Source organism: Marmota monax, unplaced genomic scaffold (genome assembly GCF_021218885.2).
Source record: "Marmota monax isolate L192 unplaced genomic scaffold, Marmota_monax_Labrador192_F-V1.1 WCK01_AAM20220418_F8-fsc00073, whole genome shotgun sequence".
Taxonomy (NCBI): domain Eukaryota; kingdom Metazoa; phylum Chordata; class Mammalia; order Rodentia; family Sciuridae; genus Marmota; species Marmota monax.
In genome coordinates this window covers 587,483-612,317 of record NW_026692846.1, presented here as the reverse complement: position 1 = coordinate 612,317, position 24,835 = coordinate 587,483, and the positions used below count along the sequence as shown (strand labels likewise).

General features: G+C 50.7%; 1 protein-coding gene across 8 annotated transcripts; it reads left to right on the top strand.

Annotated features, from left to right (window-relative positions):
- Window positions 1–21: 21 nt before the first annotated feature.
- Window positions 22–23,241, top strand: Hsf1 (heat shock transcription factor 1). 8 transcript variants are annotated; one of them, XM_046448934.2, is made up of 14 exons: window positions 22–313; window positions 17,775–17,883; window positions 18,212–18,402; window positions 18,592–18,716; window positions 19,928–20,003; window positions 20,076–20,137; window positions 20,243–20,339; window positions 20,456–20,592; window positions 20,722–20,985; window positions 21,379–21,465; window positions 22,212–22,317; window positions 22,396–22,461; window positions 22,533–22,602; window positions 22,674–23,241. In XM_046448934.2, exons 1-14 carry the CDS (start codon window positions 197–199, stop codon window positions 22,877–22,879), a joined length of 1,713 nt encoding a protein of 570 aa, XP_046304890.1. In that variant the 5' UTR covers window positions 22–196; the 3' UTR covers window positions 22,880–23,241. The 8 variants fall into 8 exon arrangements, with proteins under 8 accessions (XP_046304890.1, XP_046304892.1, XP_046304891.1 ...); XM_046448935.2 differs by having other exon boundaries at window positions 23–313; window positions 18,266–18,402; XM_046448936.2 differs by lacking the exon at window positions 22,396–22,461.
- Window positions 23,242–24,835: the final 1,594 nt, after the last annotated feature.

Below are 24,835 nucleotides of genomic sequence, written 5' to 3'. Positions count from 1 at the left end.
GCGCACGCGAGTGCGCGCGGGCGGGGCGCCTGCGGGAGCGCGCCCGTCACAAGATGGCGGCTGCCATGCGAGCTTCCAGGGCAGTGTGTGCGCAGCGGGCGGCGGCGCGGCCCGGGGGGCAGGCGCGGCGACGGCGCTAACCCAGGCTAGGCCCCTCTTCTTGGCCGCCACTTTCGCCTCCGCCGCCGAGCCTAAGATGGATCTTCCTGTGGGCCCCGGCGCGGCGGGGCCCAGCAACGTTCCGGCCTTCCTGACCAAGCTCTGGACCCTCGTGAGCGACCCGGACACCGACGCGCTCATCTGCTGGAGCCCGGTAGGGGCGGGTGCGGGAGCAGGGCGCTGCGGGAAGGGGGCCTGGCCGCCGCCGTCCTCTCGAAGCCCGGGGCCGCGCGGTCCCAGAGCCCTTAGTTTGCCTGGGACGCGGTGGACGCGGCTTCCGGTTCTCCCGCTCGTGGCTCGCGGAGGGACCGCGCCCCGACGGCCGGGTGCACAGCCCGCGCGTCGGGGAAAGATCGCGGCGTGGCGCGAATCGGAGGGCGTGCGCTGGTGGGAAGGAGAAGGGCGGGCGGGCAGCGGGCAGGACGCACGGTCCGGGCTGGCCCCACCGCCAGGGCAGCGGGCCGGCGTTGGGCCCTCTGGAGTTGTCGGAGCGGGCTGCGAAGACCGCAGACCTCGAGCTTGCAGAGGTCACTCCCGCCTCCTGTTCACATCCTGCCTGTGACATCGCACCGCGAGAGGGTCAGGGCCCGGGACTGGCACATGGTGGCCTGAGGCCACAGTGATCCAGAGGGAGCTTTTAGAGGAACTGTGACAGGCTTGGTGCCAGCAAACCTGCTTGACTTCCTGCAAGCCAAAACTCAGGGCTTCTCAGCCTGTGCCGAGAGCACACCCATCGCACACCCGTCCCTTCAGCCCGTCAGGAAAGAAGAAAAGCCTGGACATGAATCTAGCTCGATCTGGAGGTCCGGTTCTCTGCCTCCGGGTCGTGCGTTTACTGACGGTGTGCCCTCTGTAAAGAGCATTCTGGAATATGCCTGGCATGTTGGTGCATGTCTGTAATCCCAGCAACCCCGAGGGCTGAGGTCCGGCCTCAGGAATTTAGCAAGGCCCTAACCAAATTAGCAAGAGAAGACGCTCTCAAAAGAATAATTTTTTTTTTTTTTTTTTTTTTAAAAAAGGGCTTGGAGAGTAGTTCAGTGGCAGAGTATCCCTGGGTTCAATCCCAAGTGCCAAAAGGAAAAAAAAAAAATGTGTGTGGGAATAAAGAGAAGATTAGAAACCATGCACCTTCACTCTTGGTAGAAACACTTTGTCCCCATGGCACCTCCTCTGTGTGGGCCTTCCTTGCTCCCCAGATCCAGAGAGGAGCAGTGTTTTTCAGCTACCTCTTCTAGATTTTGAACTCTCCTAACCCCCAGGAAATGACACCACATTTCTGACTTTCTTTAACTTCTTTCCATTTCTGCCTTGTTACCCTTAACTCATAGGAAGTGATCTTACCCAGGTGGGGGAGGGCATCGGAGATCCTCTGGAATATTCTGAGCCTTGTTTGGCTAGGAAAGTCCATCCTGCCTGGTGTTTTTGCTTTTTGATTGAGAGATCTGTGGGTGAAGTTCCAGTATACATTCTTCCAGGACCTATAGGGTGTTCTGGGGAGGGCCTTTGAGTTGGAAGTCAGATCTGATTCAACCTGTAAACAGCCTCCCATCCACAGCAGCACACTACCTGTTGACATATTTTCCCTGGGGAGGGACAGGGAGTTGACTGGAACTCAAGCTTTGGATCTTCCTGTGTGAAGCAGCTGTAATTGGTGCAGGACATCAGGACATAGCAGTGGGCGCTAGCATGAAACAAGTACAAAAACAAGCTCTGACTCAGGAATGGAAGGAAGCCCCTGTCAGCATGATCAGGGAGGGGCTGAAGAGCTTCTTAGAGCTGACTGCCTGGCCCAGAGAAAGAAGATGATGCCTCAGTCCCCGTGACCTTGAGGGCACCCGTACAGGCCCTGTGGCCTCTGTCAGCAGAGCGCAGTATGGACGCTCCTATAGGCTCACTGCCCCTGACTCAGCCTTCAGATGCCTCAGAAGGCTTTGGGGCCCCCACTCAGTTATTTTCTCCTTGGTGCTGGAAGTCTCCTCCTTATTCTGCCAAAAAGTACTCTCCCTTTGGAGGGATAATGTTGGCTAATTCCCAAGGCTGAATATGTGGGGAAGACCTTCCAGTCTCAGAACCCTGGCTAGACTACTAGGGGACAGAATAGGTCACTACCTGGAAACTGTGATGGAGGTTATGGCACTGTTTATCCTTATGTTCATTCCCACCCGCAGCCCTCATTTAGTTCCAAATCCCTTACCCAAACAGGAAGGGCTACAAGAGATCTGAGTTTTCCCCAGACAGGTCCTGAAGGACAGTGTAGCTCCATATGCCCTGTGGAGGAAATTTGGTGACCACAGGTTAGAATCCAAGTAGGAGCCACAAGAGCATGTAAGTGTAGGCATGGGTAATCTTCCCTTAGCCAACTTCTCAACAGTTGTCCCAAAGCTGCCCCTGGATCCAGTACCCAGAGATACGAAGATTGGGACTAAATACCTGGATAAATAGGTAGCTCCATAAATAAAGCATGAGGCCTTTCCACCCTCCTACCATCTCTCAGCCTTTGCATCCTCCTCTTCGTGTAGTGGTTCCCCTGTCCTCCCCAGTAGGCTCTTGATAGGGCCTTACAGGACTCAGGACAACTCTGGAGTTACAGTCCTCAAAGCAGAGAGAAATGTCCAAACCAAAGTGAAAAATGAAGGCTCATAGCCCGGGTTCAGTATAATGCCAATTTTGTATAAGATCGTGTAGTCTTTTTTAAAAAAGATTAGAAGGAAATATGAGAAGTAATCTTGATTATCTCTGGCTAGTAAGATTACAGTTAATTTTTATTTTAAGTTTTTCTTCTAGTTCTTAAAAAGTAAACGTGTTTTGTAATTGAAAGGAGATGAACTCTCAACCACAAGTTGTGTCCAGAACCCCCACGGCTACCCCTGCTCTCTGAGCTTTCTCAGCCAGGTGAGCTCATTCTTAGAGAGCAAACAAGAGTTGACAGGCCCCACCCTTGAAGACCTGGCAGTGGGCCCCAAGTGCTAGAAGCCACACACCTCAAGCTGGTTGTGTTGTGTGCTGCGGTGTCATTAACCACTGAATGGTGCACAGCATGTTTGCTGTCTCTGTGTTACAGACAAGGTTGTGCTTCTTGCCTATTCACTCTCTGCCCACAGTCATTCAAGTGGGTGACCTAAGTTCCATTTTATAAATAGAAAACTCAGGCTCAAAGACATCAAAAATCTTAACAAATTAAGAGCTAGAAAATGGTAAAAGTAAGTCCAGAATCACCCAGATGTTGCAAACTGCCTGGCTTTGCCAGCTGTGCACATCTCAAGGATCCATCTTTCACCATCCACAGAGAAAAATTAGACTAGACCAGCAAGCTCTATGCTGTGGCCTCTTGTGTGTTTCCTCCTGCCTTGAGGTGTTGGGGGAGTTGCAGGCCTGGGTTGTGGTAGACTTGGAGGAAAGTAGATGCCCACAGCAACCTGGGCCCATCTGACACCATAGAACCAGTGTTGGCCCATAACTCTTTATCAAGGGACCAGGGAGAGCAACCTGCACCTGGGGGTTGCTTGTTTTCAGAGGAGTTGGCCTGTGTGCAGGGGAAACTAGAGCCTAGCAAAGCCAAGGTCTGGCAGGAGGAAGAGACTGGCCTTTGTAAAAAAGTGAGGAGCTCAGCCCCCAATGGTTTCCTTGTGCCTAGCAGCACTAGTAGCTGTGGTCAGTAACCCCCTTCCAACTGTGTTGGCCCCACAGTGAGCAGAGTTGAGCAGCCTGCATGTGTTCAGTGCACCGGGGATGTGGAGGTGTGTGCTGGTCATGGCTCCTGACTTGCAGGCGTGAGCTCCAAAGCTAACCTGAGCAGAAGCAAGAAAGCATCCCTGGGAAAAGTACCAATGGACCCTCAGAGAGTGGCAGACCAGGACTGGGGGAGATGGCCCAGAAGGTGTGCTGCTCTTCTGTACCTGCTTGGACCCTCCATCAAGCTCACCCTCCAGACTGATTTCTTCACTCCATCTTCTCATGACCACAAAGCCAGGCCAGCTATGGCTTCCAATGCAACCAAGTGCCCACAGACTTCTTGCTGCTCTAGTCCCAGTCCTAGGACACAGAAAGTGGTCAGGTAGCTAAGGCCAGGAAACCTGAGTACCTTACAAGCTCCATCTGTGCTTGGGTATGCAGGGGGGCTAAGACAGGGAGGGATTGTGGCTGGGCAGTAACTTGAAAAGATCAGATAAGCCACCTCATAAAATATATGGCTGTTAGCCTTTTGGTACCACAGAGCCAACCCCTTTGAGAAGATAAGCAGAGTCACCAATCTGCTCTATACAAAATGTATACCTGGAGAATTTTGTATACATTTCAAATTGTCAACAGTGGTATAGAAAATAAAGCCACGGGCCTGGTGTGATGGCACACTCCTGGGATCCAAACAGCTCAGGAGGCTGAGGCAAGAGGATTGCAAGTTCAAAGCCAGCCTCAGCAACTTAGCGAGGACCTAAGCAACTCAGCAAGACCCTGTCTCTAAGTAAAATAGAAAGAGGGATATCAGGGGTCTGGGTTCAATCCCTGGTACCAGAAAAAGAAAACAAAGTCACAGCCAGGCACAGTGGCTGACAGAACTTTGGAAGCTGAGACAGGAGGCTGTCTTGCTGCCCCCAACCTGTGCGGGCAGCTGAACTTAAGGTCGCTTGTGTGAATTTCCAGGCACACCAAATGAAACACAGACACACACTTTACCTTTAAACAAGCTTCGGGACAGCTTCTTCACTCTTGGCCTCAGGCTTCTCAAATGGGAGAGCAAGAGAAAGTCATGAGCACGGTTGGAAGTGGGCTTTTATTGGTGGGGGACCCTTATTCTTAGAAAGTTCCATCCAAAAAAGTCAGAAGGGGCAGGGTTATAAAGGTCAGGTGAGTATAATTCGACCCAAGGGGCTATGGGATGACACACCTATCTCTGAAGATGTGCCCTCAAACTTCCTGGACCAGGGCAATGTCCATGTCACTACAAAGCCTCTCCACTCCAGGATGGAAGGCGTGAATCATTCAGAGTGGCTCCCACAATCTCTAGTTTGAGGCCAGCCTGCGCAACTTAGCGTGACCCTTTCTTAAAATTTAAAAAGCCTGGGTGTGTAGCTCCGTGGTAGAGCGTACCTGGGTACGGTTCACAGTAAGACTCAGTATTTACTGACTACCGTGTTTCAGACTACAAGAGCACTACTCACTAGCCAATAACTGGGCAGCCAGTTTTCCTTGATCCTTCTAAAATGCCCGTTTTCATTATATTTAAGTCCAAGCTATGACCTCCCAAAGTTACCTGTGATCAGCAGAGAAGAGCCTTTGAACCACTGAGGCAAAGAGATGAAACACTGAGTTCTCTGCTCTTCCCTCAGAAGACCCTCTGAAACTCACTTGGAGTAGGTCCTGTCAGACCGGTTCAACTCGGACACTGTTCAGCATTGGAGGACAGATAAGGACTGAGCTAATATACACTTGCCTGGGCTTTCTGTGGTGAAAGGGGAGAGCTAACATGCAGACTAGGGGAGCTGAGGCTGCTGAACTTGTGGGGCATGGTGGCAGAGAGGAGGAAGTTGGCCAAGAAAGATATCTGGGAATCAGCAGATGAGCCCCCTGGGGTTTTGTCGGAATGCCTATTTGTTCACGCAGCCCTTATGGAGGCCAAGAACACCTTCAAGGGAGGAAGCGCTGCTGAGAAGCTACAGGGTGAACAGCTAGAACTCTCAAGCCCACAGGTTGTTTGCACTCTCGCCAGCAGGGTGGAGAAGCCAGTGTGAATGAATACACAGAGGGCTCACCAGGGACCTTGGGAGAGCTAAAGGGGTGTTGGAAGCCCACACATAAAGGGTATTCCAGATGACATGGGAGCAAGCTTGGAAGCAAGCATTGAAGTGACAGCCGGGCTGCCCTCAATGGAGTGCAGCACTTTTGCAATCAACAAAACTCAGACACACAACATAAAATTCCCATGTCCTAGGTCCAGTCAAAATGAGTAGAAAAGCCAGTAGGCGAGAAAAGTGTAACTTGTCATGGGAGGGTGACAGTTCATAGTAACAGACCCAGGTCTGATGGGATGACCAACAAGTACATTAAAATAATTTTAACAGCACTCTGTGTGCTCAAGGAATCAAAGCAAAAACATGAAGGCTGAGAAGTGGAAGATAGAAAAAAAGAAGCAAGTTGAGCAAAATATCATTTCCCCTAGGCAGGAGAATTTTAAATTACTTATATAAATCCTCACCTCTCAGAGAGCCCACACACTGTCCCTAACTGAGCTGTGGGTTCCTTCTGAGGACCACCATAGAGAAGGGAGGGGGCTCACAGAGGACCTCACCAGCACATCAACACTGGTGTCCATGGTGACAAGCCTGTTGACAGCTGAGCTCTTGACACAGTGGAACCATCTTCCCAAAGTCACATATGGCCCCAAATAAAATACCAGATCCAAACAGAGGGACATTCTGCAAAATGCCTGGCCAGTCCTCCTCAAAACTGTCAAGGTCATCAAACTGGGAAAGTCTGAGGAATTGTTGTGCCCCAAGGAACTGAAAGAGACATGACAAGTAAATGTAATGTCATATTTTGGATGATGTACAGGAACAAAAGTAAGACATGAGGAAATCTGGAAAAAGTATGGACTTTGCTTTATAATGTGTCTAGTTTAACAGGTGCACCTTGCTAAGGCAAGATGTTCGTAATAGGGAAACAGGTGTGGAGTGTATGGGGACTCTGTACTATCTTCCCAACTTTTCTATAAATTTAAAATTGAAAGGTTATTTTAAGTCCACTAGAGAAGATTAATAAAGATCACTGAGTGAGAAACTACAGAAGTGATCCACTGCGATGCATAGAGAGGGGAGGTTGAAAAATCAGTGTTGTTGGGGTGGTGTCATGCAGTCTAAAGACAGCTGAGGTTCCAGAAGCAGGAGGAGGAGCATGTTTGTAGAAAGAATGGCCAGAAATTTTCTGTGGTACTGGAAATCAAACTCAAAGCCTTGTGCATACCCAGCAAGTACTCTACCACTAAGTTGCCTCCCCAGCTTTTTTTATTATATTTTGAGACCCAGTTGCTATGTTACCCAAACTGGCCTTGAACTTGCCATTCTCCTACCTGTGCCTCCCAAGCAGCTGGGATTATAGGAGTGCATTCTTTTCCCAAGTCTTTGAAGAGCTATAAACCCACACACTTAAGAATAGCAATGAATCCCAACCAGAATAGGAACAAAGAAAGCCATATCAACGCCTAGCATGTTCAGATCTCTGAAAAAGACTAATAAAATGTCCTAAAAGCAAGCAGAAAGAGAAAGGAAATTGCACACAGTAGAACAAGAGGTAAGAATGACTGTAAACTCCACATTAAGAACTCAGGTAGACACACTTGGAATGAGTATAAAGTAAGTCTTGGCAAGAAAATGTAACTTAGGGGCTGGGGATGTGGCTCAAGCGGTAGCACGCTCGCCTGGCATGCGTGCGACCCGGGTTCGATCCTCAGCATCACACACAAACAAAGATGTTGTGTCCGCCAAATACTAAAAAATAAATATTAAGAAAAAGAAAATGTAACTTAGGGCTGGGGTTGTAGCTCAGTGGTAGAGCATTTGCCTCACACACATGAGGCCCTGGGTTTGATCCTCAGCACCACATAAAAATAAACTAATAAAAATAAAGATATTGTGTCCATCTACAACCAAAAGAAAATGTAACTTACATGAACCAAATTGAAGTTTTAGAACTTAAAATTATAGTAATTAAAGTAAGGAACACTGGACAGGGTCAGTAGTAAGATGGAAGTGACAGAAGAAAGTCAGTGAATATGGCCATAGGACAGCAAAAACTGTCCCTAATCTAACAACAGGGAGGGAAAACAAACAGAGCCTCACAGACTTGAGACAGCTTCAGGGGTCTGCTTCATTCATCAGAGTCCTGGAAGGAGAGTAGAAAACTGCAAGAAAAATAAACAATTACAAATTAAGCAAAAGATATAATAAACCTGTAAGTTCAATTTCAATATACTGCAAAGAAGTATAAAACCAAGGCGTAACCAAACTCCTGAAAACTAGAGGCAAACTAAAAATTCTGAAAGCATCCTGAGAAAAAACGGCACCATCTGGTAGCAATGACTCCTGTGACTTTGTATTTCCTATCAGAAAGCCAGGAAGCCAGGACTGGGGCTGTGGCTCACCTAGCAAGTGTGAGGCCCTGGGTGCAATCCTCAGCACCACATAAAGATAAAAAGAAAGAAAACAGGGAAGCCAAAAGGAGATTAAACCAATAAAGGGAACTTGTCAAGTTAGCCATAGTGGTGCATGCCTGTAATCTTAGCAGCTCAGGAGGCTGAGGCAGGAGGATCACAAGTTTGAGGACAGCCTGGGCAACTTAGCAAGACCCTGTCTCAAAGTGAAAGGGGGGCAGGGGTTGTGGCTCAGAGGTAGAACTCTTGCCTAGCACATGTGCGGCCCTGTGTTTGATCCTCAGCACCACATAAAATTAAATAAATAAAATAAAAGGATTGTGTCCATCTACAACTAAAAGAAGGGGAGCTAGGGGCTACAGCTCAGTGGTGAAGTGCCCCTGGGTTCAATCCCCAGTACCAAAATCAGTCAGTCAAAACAATAAAAGAAAAAAACACACAGTGGCTCCCCCCTAGCCATGGTCAAGTCGAGGCCAAATATAGTAAATACAAAATTATAGAAATAAGCAACTCGTGGGTTTAAACCACTCTGAGTGGTGTAAGGCAGCCTCACACTATCCCCCCAGGATGCGAACGATCCCTTCAGTCAGTGGGTCTGCAGCGTACATGCGGCCTGCCCAGTAGTTGCTTGTCACAGCCATCTGCAGTGGCACACCAACCGTCATGTATCACAGTGCCTGAGTAGTGTAGCCCAGCGCTCCTTTACGCACCTGCTTATTCACAGGCACTGTGTTGTTTCCATCAGTTAGGTACAGTTCAAGCAGAGACGGAGCACATCACTCCTATTGCACTATGTGTGTACTGTTTTATATGTTGTTATGCATCTATTCCTGTGCCTAACTTACAAATTGAACTTTAGCATAGGTGTGTATATAGAGGGAAACATAATGTATGTAGGGTTGAGTTCTGTCTGTGGTTTCAGGCATCCCCTGGGGGCCTTGGAATGTATCCCTCACACATAAGAGGCGACTACTGTACTTCTTAACACTAACCAAAAGAAAGGCAAAATGACTTATCAATTAAAATAGACCTAAGAGCAAAGAAGCTGACCTTAAATAGGGGCATTATTATTGGGACTGAGGTTGTAACTCAGGGGTAGAATAAAGGGTGAGTGCACCAAGGACACTTGCAGTCCTGTTGTGTCCACCTGGGAACAAAGCAGTAAAAGAAATGAGGTAAAGCTAGACGGAGTTGAAAGAACTAGGACTGCAAGTGCAGTCACGCATGTCGACTATTCTCAGTGACTTGATTAAGGTTGAGAGAATTTCCACATAGAGAAGACTTGAACACATCAAGCCACTCAACCTGCTAACAGCTGAAGATACTCCACCCAGCAACAGAGCCCAGCCTCTTCTCAGCCCCATGGACCTGTGCCGGCATAGAGTGTGTTCAAGGCCCTGAAAACAAGCTCAGGAGAACTAAAATCATGCAAATGTATTTTCTGAACATAAAGGAATTAAATTAGAAACTGTTGAACAGACTGGCAGTAGGAGACTCCAAACAATAAAGCAGTGCTTAGGGGGAATCATGAGAGAAGAAGGGGCCGTTGCTGTAGCTCAGCAGCAGAACGCTTGCCTAGCATGTTCAGGGTCCTGGGTTCATTCCCTGTTCCACAAAAGAGTGGACTTCTAAACAATCACCTTAAAAAGCAGGAAAGGGGGACTGGGGCTGTGGCTCAGTGGTAGAGCGCTTGCTTGCACTTGTGAGGTCCTGAGTTCAATCCTTAGCACCACATATAAATAAACAAGTAAAATAAAGGTATTAAAAAAAAAAAACAGGAAAGAGGGGCAGTGTAAACTCAAAGCAAGAAGGAAGGAAGTGCAGACAGCAAAAGAAAGCAGTGTGACTAGAAGTTGTAAAACAAACTCCAAAAGCCGAGTCTTTAATAAAAAAATAAAATAAAGAAGTTAATGAATTCATAGCACAAATGATACAAGAAAAAAGAATAATTAGTAATATCAGGAAGTAAAGATGCATCAGTACAGACTCCACAGGCGGAAAGATGAAGAGGAAGTACTAAGGATTTGGCAATGTGAATGAAATGGACTAATTCTTTAAACCTCAAACTTCAAGTCACGCTCAGAATAGCAACATGTGACTAGTCCAAAAAACAATTAATGAAATTGAATTCCCAGTTATAAACCGTACGTAAAAGAAATTTCCAGGTCCGAAAGACTGCACTGGCTAAGTCCAATAATTGAAAAATAAATAGAACCATCTTTAAACGTCTTCCACCAAATATAGTGGATCAGTTCAGCGTTATGTTAAAAGAATGAAATCACAAGTGAGATTGTCTTGGGAGCACTGGATCAGTTCAACATTTGAAAATCAAGCTACATTATTTGCCATGTCAGTATAAGGAAGAAAAACATGATCAGAATATTTGTCTAAAAATAAGTTGATCAAATTGTAATTTGTGACGTTTAAAAAAAAATAAAAAACTAAAAATAATAGGAAATTTCTTCAACCTGATACAAAGTGTCTACAAAAAAAGACCACACATCACCAGGCTCATTGGTGCACACCTTTAATTCCAATGAGCTGAGGAAAGAGGGTCACAAGTTGGAGACTAACCTCAGCAATTTAGCAAGGTCCTGTCTCAAAATTTTAAAAAAGGGCTGGGTATGTGGCTCAGTGGTAGAGGCCCCTGGTTCCACCCCTAGTACCAGGAAAACAAGAGCACACCTAACTAACTGCTCAGTGGTGGAAGACCTAGTGCTCTCCCTCCCTGGAGACCAACAAGGTGCATCATCTCTTTTCACTGGTCATTTATTCAGCCTCTTGCTGAAGTTCTGTCCAGTATCCCATGTGAGACAAGAAAAGGAAGGCATGCAAACTGGAGGGGACGAAGGAGCACTGTCTGTATGCATAGATACAAGAATGTCTACATGGAAAACCCTGAACTCACAGAAGTCCTCCTAGATCTAAGGAATGTGTTTTGCAAGGTCACTAGATATAAGGTCAACACAAAATCCAATATGTTTTTGCATACTAGCAATGAATAAATGGGAAATCAAGTTTTTAAATACCATTTACAGTTGCTCAAGGAAGTTAAAAACAGTTATCCCTTGGTATTCACAGGGGAGGTTTCCAAGATCCCCACCTGGATACCAAAATGTAAGGATGCTAAGTCCCTTGTATGAGATGGTATAGTATTTGCATATAACTTACACATCCTGCCATACACCCATATACTTTTGTGGGGGAGGGGGGTTGTTGGGGATTAAATCCAAGGATGCTTTACCACTGAACTACATCTTCAGCCCTTTTTAATTTTGAAATGGTCTAATTTACCCAGGCTTGAACTTGGTTGTTTGTGGGTTTTTGGTTTTGTTTGTTTGTTTTGTTTTTTGTTGTTGTAGTAGATGGACACAGTATCTTTATTTTTATATGGCGCTGAGGATCGAACCCAGTGCCTCGCCTGTGTGAGGCAAGCACTCTACTGCTGAGCTTCTAGCCCCAGCCCCCTGGCCTTGAACTTTGGATCCTCCTGTGACTCTAAGGATTATAGGTGTGAGCCATCACATCTGTATACTTCAAATCATATGTAGATGACCTATATTTTTCTTTTTCTCCTGCTTTTAAGCAGTGCTGAGGGTGGGACCCAGGGGTGCTAGGTGAGAGCTCTACTACGGAGCAGTCGCCCCATCCCTCTAGATAACTTATAACACCTAATGTAAATGCTATGTGAATGGTTGTTCTACTGCATTGTTTAGAGAAGCATGACAAGTGAAAGTCTCTACATGTTCAGTAGAGTTTTTTTAATATTTATTTTTTAATTGTAGTTGGACACAATACCTTTATTTTATTTATTTTTATGTGATGCTGAGGATCGAACCCAGGGCCTCGCATGTGCTAGGCGAGCCCTTTACCACTGAGCCACAACCCCAGACCCTCAATAGAGGTTTTTTTTGTTTTTTGTTTGTTTGTTTTTTTAATATTTTTGGAAGCCAGGTGCGGTGGTGCACACCTATTCCTAGCAGCTCAGGAGGCTGAGGCAGGAAGATCGCAAGTTCAAAGCCAGCCTCAGCAACTTAGGGAGACCCTATCTCTAAATAAAACTTAAAAAGGGCTGGGGATGTGGCTCAGTGGTTAAGCACACCTGGGTTCAATCAACATTACCTCCACCCAAGGAAGAGAGAGAGAGAGAATGAATTTAGAGAAAATGTCATTTCAAAATGTGTTTGGTTTTTTTTGTTTGTTTTTTGTTTTTCAATCTACTATTGAATTCACAGATGTGGGATTTTTCAAAAGTTCCCCCATCCTTTCTCTTCCCCTCCCCTTGTTTGCTGATACAGTGAATGCTTTGCCTCATTCCTTTGATACTCTTCTCATCCTGTTTCTCTACATTAAGGAGTGAACGTTTTAGCTGGTATGTTGTAGGACTTGGGGTGGCTCTGCCTTCCTCCTGAGCTTATTTCCTTCGTGTTTTTAGTCTGCTTGTGACTTGGCTGGGTGGCTTGAGGGAGACTACTTTTCTTTGGTCTCTATTCACTGCCTGGCTGCCTGGTTCTGCCATTGGGGTTTTTTTGTTTTGCCTTGTTTTGTTTCTTTTTGTAATGCCCTGGAGCACAGATGGTTGGGCAGTCAAATGCAGTTCAGTCTGACCAGTGGTGAGGTGGTTTGGTTTGGTCTGGTCTGGGGGAGGTGGTTGGGCAGCTGTTGTTCTGGAGGTGTTTCTGATTTGGTAGTGTCTTGAGCGGGGCCCTGTCATCAGCATAGACCACACTCGTTCCTGTCTTTCCACAAGGTCAGGATTTGCTGAATGACAGTCAAGTCACAGGCTGCACCACTCAGTGGGGGCAGATCACCTGGTGATCATCAGCCAGGCAATCACAGGTTCTTATCCCAATCTTCATTGCCAGTATCTGTGACACTCAAGTCGCACATCACACTTCACACAGAGACACACATAAGAAGGGGTCAAGGCAGCCACAGGGTCAGGGAGACTGAACTGAGAGCAAAGGCGGAGTCCCTGCAGGTGGTCAGGTGAGATCAGGAACCAGCTGAAGAGCTTGTTTAGGGTGCAGGAGCTTATTCTAGGCCGAGGTCCAGCAGTTTCACCATGTCAGCTTGGAGTGGGACTCCATGGTCATCATAGACAGAAGAAACCACACACACTGCTAAAGCCTAAGAACAGATCCGAAGGTTCTTTGCTGTGACAATTTTCTTGGGCAAGGCTAGTGACCAGTGACCAGGGTTAGGGTGCCACTGTGTCCAGTCCCAGGGTACCTCCCCTTTTATGGGTCTCAAGTGAGGAGTTTGTTTTATTTGGTGATCTAGTATATTCAGTAATCTCATGGGCCTGGTTTTGCAATGTTTGTTGGATACGCCCATACATGCTTGTGATTAATTTGGTAAATTCATGGGTGGTCATTCTTCATTAGCATGATTAACTTATTTCAGTTCATGCCTTATGGTTGTGCCAGGCAGATGGTGGTGGTTCACTTGTACAAACAAGGTATGGCTTCATTGCATCTCAGCCCTTAAACTCAAAATGGAGTAGCTCACAGCAAACTACTGCTTTACAAAATGAAGTGAGAAAGGTTAAAGCACAGCCTGAAAACTGCTGCTCTGTACATCGTGGAGTAACTCAGAGAGGGCACGGCCTCCTCTCCGCAGAAGGCAGGTGGGTTTGTTGGTTGAACTGTGGCTGTTTTCAGGTTGGCCTTGGGTCAGCTCTGGCCCTGGAAGGCTCTTCTCATCTTCCCCTTCCCTGCAGAGGCTCACTGAGGCCGGCCTGCCCACACCTGGACAGGGACTGTGCTTCCCGTGGGTGCAGCAGAGCTTTTCCTCCTGCACTGCCAAACACAGACTTAGAGCCACTGCTACTGTGGCTGGGCAGTAGCCACTGACTTTCTTTACTGCTGGACTTGGAATGGGGTCCCCATCTGTGGGGCATGGTGGAGGAGCCAACTGCTCTCTTGGCCACACTAAGCAGGAATGTGATCTCTTCAACCTGGAGTGCTGGGGTAAAGAAATCCTGGTGGTGTGGCTCTCCCCACGTGCTCACTGCCCGCCAAGTTGTAGCAGGTGTCATGGAGTAAATGTCTCTTTACTCACTAGACGCCTTCAGAGACTCCCCAGTGTTTTACTGGGGAGACTTCCACAAAGTGCCTCACACTGCCGGCCAAGAATCAGGAATCTCCTCTTCACTTTGAAAGGGTAGCTTTACTAGTGTCCACTGCCTTTGGCTCTCAGCTCTGGTAAGTCTTCGTCTCCTCCTGTCTTTGTGATTGGCAGTTCCCTCATGGAAGTGTATCAGTTGAATCCCTTTTTATTTATCCCACTTGTAATTCAGTTAACTTCTTGGATGTTCTTCATCAAATTTAGGGAGATCCTGGCAGTGTTTCCTTAGGTACAGTCTCTTTGCTCTTTCTCTCTTCTTTTGAGACTCACATTATGTGTAAGTTATACTTTTTTTCCCCCTGTGCTGGGGGTTGGTGCTAAGCATGTGCTCTACCTCTGAGCCTCACCTGCAGCCCAGCTGTGGTTCAGTGGTGCCTCATAGGTCTCTGCCATTCTGTTCATTTGTATTCATTCTTCTTTCTATTCTTCACACTGTAATCTCAGTTGACTTGTTTTCAGGTTTGTTAATTCCTGCTTCTCCCTACTCACATCTCACCAGAGTCCCTCTGGTGAATTATTAAACTGAGTTTACTTCTCAACCTTAGAATTTCAACTTGATGCTTCTTTATCATTTTTACTTCTTTACTGAAATTCTCCATTGGTGAGATATAGTTCTCTTACTTTAGTTCTCCAGATGTATTCTTTGAAAGTAATTAAAATCGCTAACTTAAAATCCTTTTCTCATTGGACACAGTGGTACACACCTGTATCCCAGCAACTTGGGAGGCTGAGACAGGAGGATCCCAAATTTGAGGCCAGTGAGACCATGTCTCAAAAGGAAAAATCAAAGGGACTGGGGATGTGGTGCTCAGTGGTTCAGTGAGTGTAGCCCATTGCTTTAATTTCCAGTGCTGGAAAAAAAAAAAATTTTTTTTTTTTTTGTACGCAGTTTGCTTTTTGGGTTGTTTTTTTTTTTTTTTCCAGGGGTTGGGGGCTGCCAGAGATTGAACTCAGGGCACTTGACCACTGAGCCACATTCCCAGCCCTTTTATGTATTTTATTTGGAGACGGGGTCTCACTGAGTTGCGTAGCACCTTGCTGTTGCTGAAGCTGGCTTTAAACTTGGGATCCTCCTGCCTCAGTCTCCTGAGCCACTGAGATTATAGGCTTATACCACCACACCCAGCCTCAGGCAATTTGTATTGACTACTTGTTCGAATATATGGGCCATAACTTCTTGTTTCTTTGTATGTTTTATGATTTTTTTATTGAAAAGTAGACTTTTTTTTTAATGGACAGAATGCCTTTATTTGTTTTTATGTGGTGCTTAGGATCAACCCAGTGCCTCAGATATGCTAGGCAAGTTCTCTGCCACCGAGCCCCAGCCCCAACCTGAAAAGTAGACTTTCAGTTAATGAAGTGTAGCAACTCTGGGGTGAGACTCTCCCTTTCCCCAGCATTTGTTGCTATTTTTTGGCCTGGTGATTTTCCTGAACTAATCTGTAAAGCCTGTGTTCTTTTTTGGTGACCACTGCAGTCTCTGTTCAGTTAGTTTAGTCAGGGGATAGAGCGAAAACCTGTGGGTCTAAAACCAGTAAGTCTCCCAGTCTCCCAGGGCCTCTGTGTGTTAGGACACACCTTCAGCCCAGACAGTAGTGGGCAGCCCTACTTCATCCTTCACTTCCTGCTAATGCCTCACCTCAAGGTCAGCCAGAGGTGACCACTTAGGGCCTCTAGGGTCCATGGAGTGTCTGCATAGCTCTAGCTTTACACATACACATGGCTTCCAGATTCCTAGGGACACACACACATTTTGGTTCCCCGGAAGTGCTTAACCATTGAGTCACATGCTCAGCCCTTTTTATTTTGAGGCAGGGTCTCCCTAAGTTGCTGAAACTGGCTGAACTTGTGCTCCTCCTGGGATTACAAGTGTGTGCCACCATTCCCAGCTCAGCGTTCCCTTCTGTTGTCTGGTTAGCTAGTATTATATGTGCTTTGAGCAGCCACATCCTTTAAAAGTCACCCCTGGGTGTTCCAACAAACACTCCCAAGGGAAACACTCCCTGGGAGAGCTTCTAGCCTGGTCAGAGCCCTCCCTGCACGTGGGGTCTTCCAGGGAGCTGCCCTCATAGGCTTTAAAGCAGCTGCAGGCCCGCCCACACCCCTGCTTCCCCACTGTGGGTGCAGCCCTTGGTCCAAGGCTGCAGGAGAGGGAGTAGAACGGGGCAGGCTAAGAGCCATGGAGCTCAGTGCTCTTGCAAGACACAGTTGTTCCTCCTGAAGAAACTGCTTCCAGCATGAACCATTCTTTGGTTACCTTTCAGAGTCCTGGAGAAGTTGACTTCACGTTTCTTACCAGTTTTTGCTCTGCTGCTTTGGTGTCCCTTCCTCCACCCCTTCCCCTCATGCTACTGTTGATGCTAATGCTTATTTTCATGCCTCTGTGTGTTAGAAAGCAGCTCCAGGGAGCTGCGGTTGTGGCTCAGTGGTAGAGCACTTACCTAGCACTCGTGAGGCACTGGGTTCAATTCTCAGCACCGCATATAAATAAATGAGTAAAATAAAGGTCCATCAACATCTAAAAACACATTTAAAAGAAAGAAAGTAGTGCCAGTGCCAACCCAGCACCAGGGGGCTCTTTTTAGTTTTTTCCTGACCCTGACTGGGAGAAGCCTATTCCCACCGTCCTGAAGGGATTGATTCAGGGGGTCAGGTACTACCAACAAAATGCCATCCCCTTCGCATTGTGTGACCCCCACCATATTTGATGCCTCCTCTGAGCCACCATGGCTACCCCATCAGTCCTTCCTGAGGGGTTCTGGGCTGAGTTCAGGAAAGAAGTGGGAGAGGAAGGTCAGTACACGCAGTGTGTGACAGTCTAGTCCTTGTCTCACCTGCCAGAGGATCAGACCGTTCTGAGCAAGCTGTACCTTCATCCAGAGTAAGGAAGGTCTGCTTGCTTCTCATGCCCTTGACTGCCTCGGTTGGGCTCCTAGCTGTTCGGTTTTGTTGTTGTTTTGTTTTGTTGTTTTGTTTTGTGTGTGTGTTTGTGGTGCTGGGGATTGAACCCAGGGCCTTGTGCAAGTGAGGCAAGCACTCTACCAACTGAGCTATATCCCCAGCCCCTGCTCTTAGCTGTTCTTAAGGAATTTTTTGCTGATTATAGCTACATGCCATTTGCAGAGAGGGAACCAGAGTACATTATGTTGCATGAATGTGAACTTGGCGTCCAGGAACCACTGGTCAAGGGAACCCCATCTCTGAATGCAGGCCAGGGCGTACTGGGGTAGACTCCACCTTCCAGCAGCCCCGTACGGTGGGAGTGTGCACTGCCCACTACACCTGGAAGGGAGTCAAACCACTATCCCTGTCACTGCTACATGTGGCCTGCTGTGTCTCCTGACAGAGTGGGAACAGCTTCCATGTGTTTGACCAAGGCCAGTTCGCCAAGGAGGTGCTACCCAAGTACTTCAAGCACAACAACATGGCCAGCTTCGTGCGGCAGCTCAACATGTGTGAGTGCCCACTCTGGCTGGGCGGGTGCCCCCTTCCAGGAGTCTGTGGGAGGCAGACCCCAGCATGTTCACCCCCAGACATTGCTCTGGATTGGCCAGGGGCAGGGCCTGGAATCCACTACACATGAGGACTGGGGCAAAGTACCTCTTTGTTGGAAGATCCTCAGGAGTGTGCATCTGGGGTTTCCAGGGAGGAAAGGGTTGTGAGGCCCTAGCCATACTCCCTCACAGATGGGGAACTGTTGGGAATGGGGTCTCCCTCATAACAATAACACCCAGCTGCCATGGGCATGGGCTCTGGCCACAGCCCTGCATGGCCCTTCTCTAGGGGCCTTCCCTCACTTGGCCCTCAGGAAGAGCTCTCCCACCCCTGTGTGTGCAGACGGCTTCCGGAAGGTGGTCCACATCGAGCAGGGAGGCCTGGTTAAACCTGAGAGGGATGACACTGAGTTCCAGCACCCATGCTTCCTGCGTGGCCAGGAGCAGCTCCTGGAGAACATCAAGAGGAAAGTGACCAGCGTGAGTGGCTGGCCCTAAACACAACCCTCCTTGTCGTCCCTCCTTGCTTGTCCCTCTCTGACCCACCCTTAACCATCCCCGTTGGCCCTTCCTACTGTGCCTCAGGCCTCCCCACTCTCCTTGGGGCCCAGCTGCAGCATGAGAGCCAGCCCCACTCCAGGACCTCCAGAGCCTCTTGTCCACCCCCAGGTATCCACACTAAAGAGTGAAGACATAAAGATCCGCCAGGATAGCGTCACCAAGCTACTGACAGATGTGCAGCTGATGAAGGGGAAGCAAGAGTGCATGGACTCCAAGCTACTGGCCATGAAGCAGTAGGTCCTGCGTGTCCAGGGGGTGGCTGTGGATGTGTGCTGTGGGCTAGGGAATGGGACAAGGAGGACCTCCTGCAGAGCCACCGTCCAGCTGTGACTTCTGTGGCAGAAGCTCTGGGGCCTTCTGTATCCATATTCTGGGGGAGGCATCCTGCTGGGCCACTCCCTCCACCCGGAAAGATAGGCCTCTGCCTGGTTCCTGAAGCCGCAGACTAGATGAGCTTCCACTGTACAGGATCTGGGTTCACAGACTCTGCCCTCCAGGTCCCTCGCTGAGGGCCAGGGCAGCAGGAAACTGACCAGGACAGTCCCAAGGCTAGGTCAGCTTCTCTCCCTCCCCTGGTTGCCCACAGTGTCACTCAACGCAATGTCAACATCCCCACCACTGCCACCATCTCAGGCCTGGGGCAGGAAGCAGCGTAGGATCTTTCTTGAATTTTTGCCTATGTATGTTTGGCACACACCTGACCACCTGGGGCCCCTCCTCAACGAGGACCCAGGGTTCTAGAGGCTTTGCAGGCAGCCTAGCACTTAAGAAACTGAGGCACGGGTCTCTTTTCCACTCTGGGTCCCTGGAGACTCAGGAATTCTACCCATATAGCACAAGAGGCCCTGGGTTCACACTCCCCACATTAGGCCTAGCAGAAGCCACTGACTTTATGACCAGTGGATGTGGCTTTTCTCACAGTATGGCCAAGGGGCCATTTCTTTGTCCAGGAGATATGGGCTTTGCAGGGCTAGCCCACCAGAGCATCAGGAATGCACCAGATCTTGCTTACCTACCTGGGTGGGGGAACCATGTTTTGGCAGCTCATCCCTATCCCCACCAGGCCACTTCCACACTTGGTGCAGGGCCCTCAGCCCCTACAAGGTGCAGGGCACCCTCCAGGTGTCACTCAGCAAACTGAGGAATCTGTGTTTCGGAAACCTGATCCCTTGGTGGGAGCAGATGACTGGGGTTGGATTCAAGTTCAAAGAACCTCCCAGTCACCACCCCGACCCCACCGCATCATCAGTGGGTGTCCTGCAAACCCCACCTTTGTCCTCTGGGAAGCACACCAGAGGTTGAAGGGGGGCAATGTTGCCAGCAAGCCCTCGCCTGGCCCCGGCCCTTGTCCCACACCCCCTTGGACCTGCCTAGGGCAGGGGAGGCTACAGAATACCCCTGCTGAGACTGCTGTGAGGCCTGCCTGACCCAGCCTGTATTGCAGCGAGAACGAAGCCCTGTGGCGAGAGGTGGCCAGCCTGCGGCAGAAGCATGCCCAGCAGCAGAAAGTCGTCAACAAGGTGGGGCAGGGCTGGCGGTGGTGGGTCCCTCCACAGCAGGGCTGGAGTGACTATATCCTCTCTGCCCTACAGCTCATTCAGTTCCTGATCTCGCTGGTGCAGTCCAACCGGATCCTGGGGGTGAAGAGAAAAATGTGAGGCACTGGGGGTGCCTGTACCCTCTGCTCAGGCCCTGGGCCCTCCCTGTGCTCCGTCTGCTGCATCCTAGCGAGCAGCTAACCCCCACCCCTTCCCCACAGCCCGCTGATGTTGAGCGACAGCAGCTCCGCACACTCGGTGCCCAAGTATGGCCGGCAGTACTCCCTGGAGCATGTGCATGGTCCAGGCCCATACTCGGTAAGCACTAGGTTGGGCAGGACGGCCCCCACAGGTCGTGCAGGGTGCTTGCTGCGTGCTCCAGGGTGGCCACAGGCAGACCCTACACGTGACCCAGCCCCTACCTCTGTTTGCAGGCTCCATCCCCAGCCTACAGCAGCTCCAGCCTCTATACCCCAGACGTTGTTACCAGCTCTGGACCCATAATCTCCGACATCACTGAGCTGGCTCCCGCCAGCCCTCTGGCCTCCCCAGGCAGGAGCATAGATGAGAGGTGGGGCTGTGTACCCCCCCCCCAGCCCTCCTGTCACCTCACTGGGCCAGCCCATATGAGCCCGGGGTAGAGTTGGGAGGGAGTGGTGCCCGCTGAGGTTCCTGCTAACGTGTCCCCCAACATGTCCAGGCCCCTGTCCAGCAGTCCCCTGGTGCGTGTCAAGGAGGAGCCCCCCAGTCCACCTCGGACGCCCCGAGTGGAGGAGGCGAGTCCCAGGCACCCGTCCTCTGTGGACACCCCCTTGTCCCCAACTGCCCTCATCGACTCCATCCTGCGGGAGAGCGAGCCTGCCCCCACCTCAGCTACAGTCCCCACTGATGCCGGAGGCCGCGTCCCCTCGTCCCCACCTCGCTCAGCCCCCGAGAAGTGCCTCAGCGTAGCCTGTCTGGACAAGTGAGTGCTGCCCCTGAGCACACAGCCTGAGCCTGTGCTGGGACTGCCCCGAGGGGTGGGGTACTGAACCCCCAGGCCCTGCAGGGGTATGGGATTTGCAAATAGTAAGCAAACAGGATTAGGGCCAGGGAGGGAGTTGAATTTGGCCAGATCACTCTACAATCTGGGGCCCCTGCCCGCTGGCCACCCTTTTGGCTGCCATCGCCCTCTCCTGCAAACCACAGGACCCTTGCCTGTCATGCTGCCCAGACCAGCAGCAAGAGATGGTGAGCCGGGCCTGGCTTTGACCCCTTTGGCCCTGTCCAGAGGCTGAGTGAGTGAGGATGGTGGGCTCAGAGCCCACCCTCTGGCCCCCACCTGCAATGGGGGGGCTCTTGTCTTTGTATCTTGCAGTTTGGCTCGCGCTCCACAGATGTCTGGGGTCGCCCGCCTCTTCCCCTGCCCCTCCTCTTCCTTTCTGCATGGCCGAGTCCAGCCAGGGTTAGCGCGGCCCCCATTGGGGAGGGAGGAGGGCTCTGTCAGAGCTCGGGCCCCTCCTGCAGCCATGAAGCAGACCCTGCCCTGTGCACAGCACTCACCCTGTTTGTCAAGGGTGCCGGGGGAGGGCTTCCCAGGCTCTGCATCCTCACTGACTTCCCAGGCATGGGCCAATGGCTGTGACTGGGACAAAACCCTACCTGGCCCAGCCACCAGTGCAGGCAGGATCCAGGCTGCTGTGCTGCGCTTACTTTCGGGGTGGGGTGGGCCCATGGCACCTGTAGAGCCGTCCTGGCTGTCCTTCCCATGGCCCCCAGATACACCCAGCAGCACCAGGGGAGGTGCAGACCCAGTCATGCTGAGGATAGCCTGTCTACCTTCTTTACTCTTCCAAGTGCTGTGGCAAGACCTTGTTAAGCCTGAAAAACTGCACTAGAGCTGAACCCCTCGTCCCCTGGTGCTTTCTTGCCCCAGCCTTGATCACCCCCAAGGCCTTCCAGCCTTGTACCAGTATCCTGTGGGCCAAGCTGCACCCTACCCTCAGTAGTCATGGAGGACACAGAGCTCACCACTGCCCTTCCAGCACCTTCCAGTTGTGTGTGTATATATACACAGACACACTGTCCCCCCAGCCCATGCTGGGGGTGCCGAGGGGCCCCATCTAGGGAATGGGTGTAGCCAAGGGAGAGCCCTTCTCTACAGGAGTGTGTCTGGGGCTCTGGTTCACCTGCCCACTCACCCCGGGCCAGGAATGAGCTCAGTGACCATTTGGATGCCATGGATTCCAACCTGGACAACCTGCAGACCATGCTGACCAGCCATGGCTTCAGTGTGGATACCAGCGCCCTGCTGGACGTGAGTCTGCCCTATCTTCTCCCTGCTCCACCCCATTCTCTGTAAGCCAGCCCTGACTTCCCTCCCTCCCTCCTGCAGCTGTTCAGCCCCTCCGTGACCATGCCCGACATGAGCCTGCCTGACCTTGACAGCAGCCTGGCCAGCGTGCGTAGGCGGGCAGGGTGGGGGGCGGGGGCACCAGCAGCAGTCCTCATCATGTCCCTTCCACCCCACAGATACAGGAGCTCCTGTCTCCCCAGGAGCCCCCCAGGCCTCTTGAGGCAGAAAACAATGGCCCTGACTCAGGTGAGCCAAGCCCTGTGCCTGCCCCCCATCCTCCCACCACCCATATGGCCCTGACCCCCACCCACCCACAGGGAAGCAGCTGGTGCAGTACACAGCACAGCCTCTGTTCCTGCTGGACCCGGACGCCGTGGACACGGGGAGCAGTGAACTACCTGTGCTCTTTGAGCTGGGGGAGGGCTCCTACTTCTCCGAGGGAGACGACTACACAGATGATCCCACCATTTCCCTGCTGACAGGCTCTGAGCCCCCCAAAGCCAAGGACCCTACTGTCTCCTAGAGATGCCAAGAGGGACTGGGAGGGCCTGTGGCCTGCTTCCACCCTTAGGACAGGTTTGGGGGAGGCAGGACAGGCACACAGCCTCCACAGCCCCAGTGGGGGAAGAGGGGCTCAGGGCTGGACAGTGCCTCCAGTCCAGAGTGAGGGCCCTTGGGCCTGCACACCTGCTGCCTTCGCCCAGCCCCGCATCCCCATGGCTTGTTTGGGGCTTCACAGTCACAACTTGGACTGATTCTGCAGGTTGTTCATAGAATTGTATTTTGGATTTTTACATGAGGGTCCCCCTTTCCCCTTCACAGAGAAATATATACACACAGACGGACAGACAAGACGGGCAGAGATCTATAAACCGACAAGCTCTATGCTATGGCTTTCTATGTGTTTCCTCCTGCCCTGGGGGTTTTAGGGAGGTGGGGATGGGGGAGGGGAGGCCCAGAGCAGATCTGAAAGGTGGTGGCAGTACCCTGGGCCAGTCTGGCCCTGATTGTCAGCAAAACAACCCTTCCTAAGGTGTCCCTTCAGAGACAGGGCACAGGTAACCATGCTCCACATATCTCCTGTCAGCGTCAGGCTGACCCCTTCTATCCACAAGGCACTGGACTGATTTGAGGGCAGGCATGGCACGCTCCTGCTGGTTCAGTAGTTTCCATGGGTGTGGGCAGAAGAGGGAAGGCAAGCTCACAAGTGGCTGTGGGGCATGTCCGATCTCCTACGTCAGGACCTGCTGACTGAGGGGCTGGGGGGAGTACAGGAGCCCATACGGTGAGAGTCCAGAGAGCTCCAGCGCCCTCCCCCAGGTTTTCACCCACTGGTCACTGTCCTGGGGAGGCCACAGAGATGCTGTCTGTAGGCTTCCACTGGGAGAGGAACCAGCCAGGACAGAGCAGCCCCCAGATAACCAGCAGTTTGCTAATGCAGAAGGGACAGCACAGGCTTGGACTGCCCCTGCCCTTGTCAGCACACAGGTACCTCTCAAGCAACCACCTTGTTGGGCACCATGGCTCGAAGGTCTGAGGGCTGTGGCCTATAACCTCGGTTTTTAACTGACACAAGGCCTCCCTTCCATGATAAGACAGGCTCTGGGATGACCCCCAGCTCTGTGTGCCACTGAAGTGGCCTCTGAACCACTTCGCTATGTAACAAGGTCTAGGGACAAGGCATCCCTCTGAGGGTCACAAGACCAGCTCCTGATGCCCAGAGTGTCATGAAGTGGGCTATGGGGATGGGAGGAAGTCAGGCTAGGCCCATCCGCAGTGCATCCCAGACTCCACCTTGCTGAGCTGTCCTGTCCTGGTGAGGTGGGAAGAGTGGGGATGCTCAGAGGCTGCCAGTCTTCAGCTGGCCCTCTATGCCAGGGTGCCCTAGGCTCAGCCCTCCCATGGAAAGTATGCTTTCAGGGGCAGAGGAGACCCCATTTCTAGGTATCTTAACTCAAGTTCCTACTGAAGGCAATAACAAGATGGCAGACCTGGCACCAGACCCAAGTAAGAAGGGACTTGCAGACCGTTTTCTCCCTGGTCTCTGACCTGTCCCAGACTAAGCCCCATTCCCAGAAAGTTCTGAGCACCTTCTTCCCAGGATGTGGCTGGGCATGATGAGCTCTGATTAACCAAGCAAGCTAGTTGTCCACTGGGGCCTATGGAAAGATCAGCTTGGTAGGGCTGGGTTAGGAAGTATGACCTTTCCTAAGCAGTGGATCTGCCTGGTTACCCCTGGACCTCACTACCTTAAGCTGAAACTGGGTTGCTGTCTCCTATCCTGATACAGCTGAGTGGCCTTGCCCAAACACCCCAGGAGGTTATAGGCACCCAAGGAGATTGCCAGCTGGAATGCAGTGGGACATCAGGACCCAGACACTCCCCCCAGAGCACCAGAGCCTCATCTGGTTGCCTAAGGCCCAAAAGGGCCTTGAACCCCTGGAGTACCTGCCCCCACAGAATTGGTGCTGGACCATCC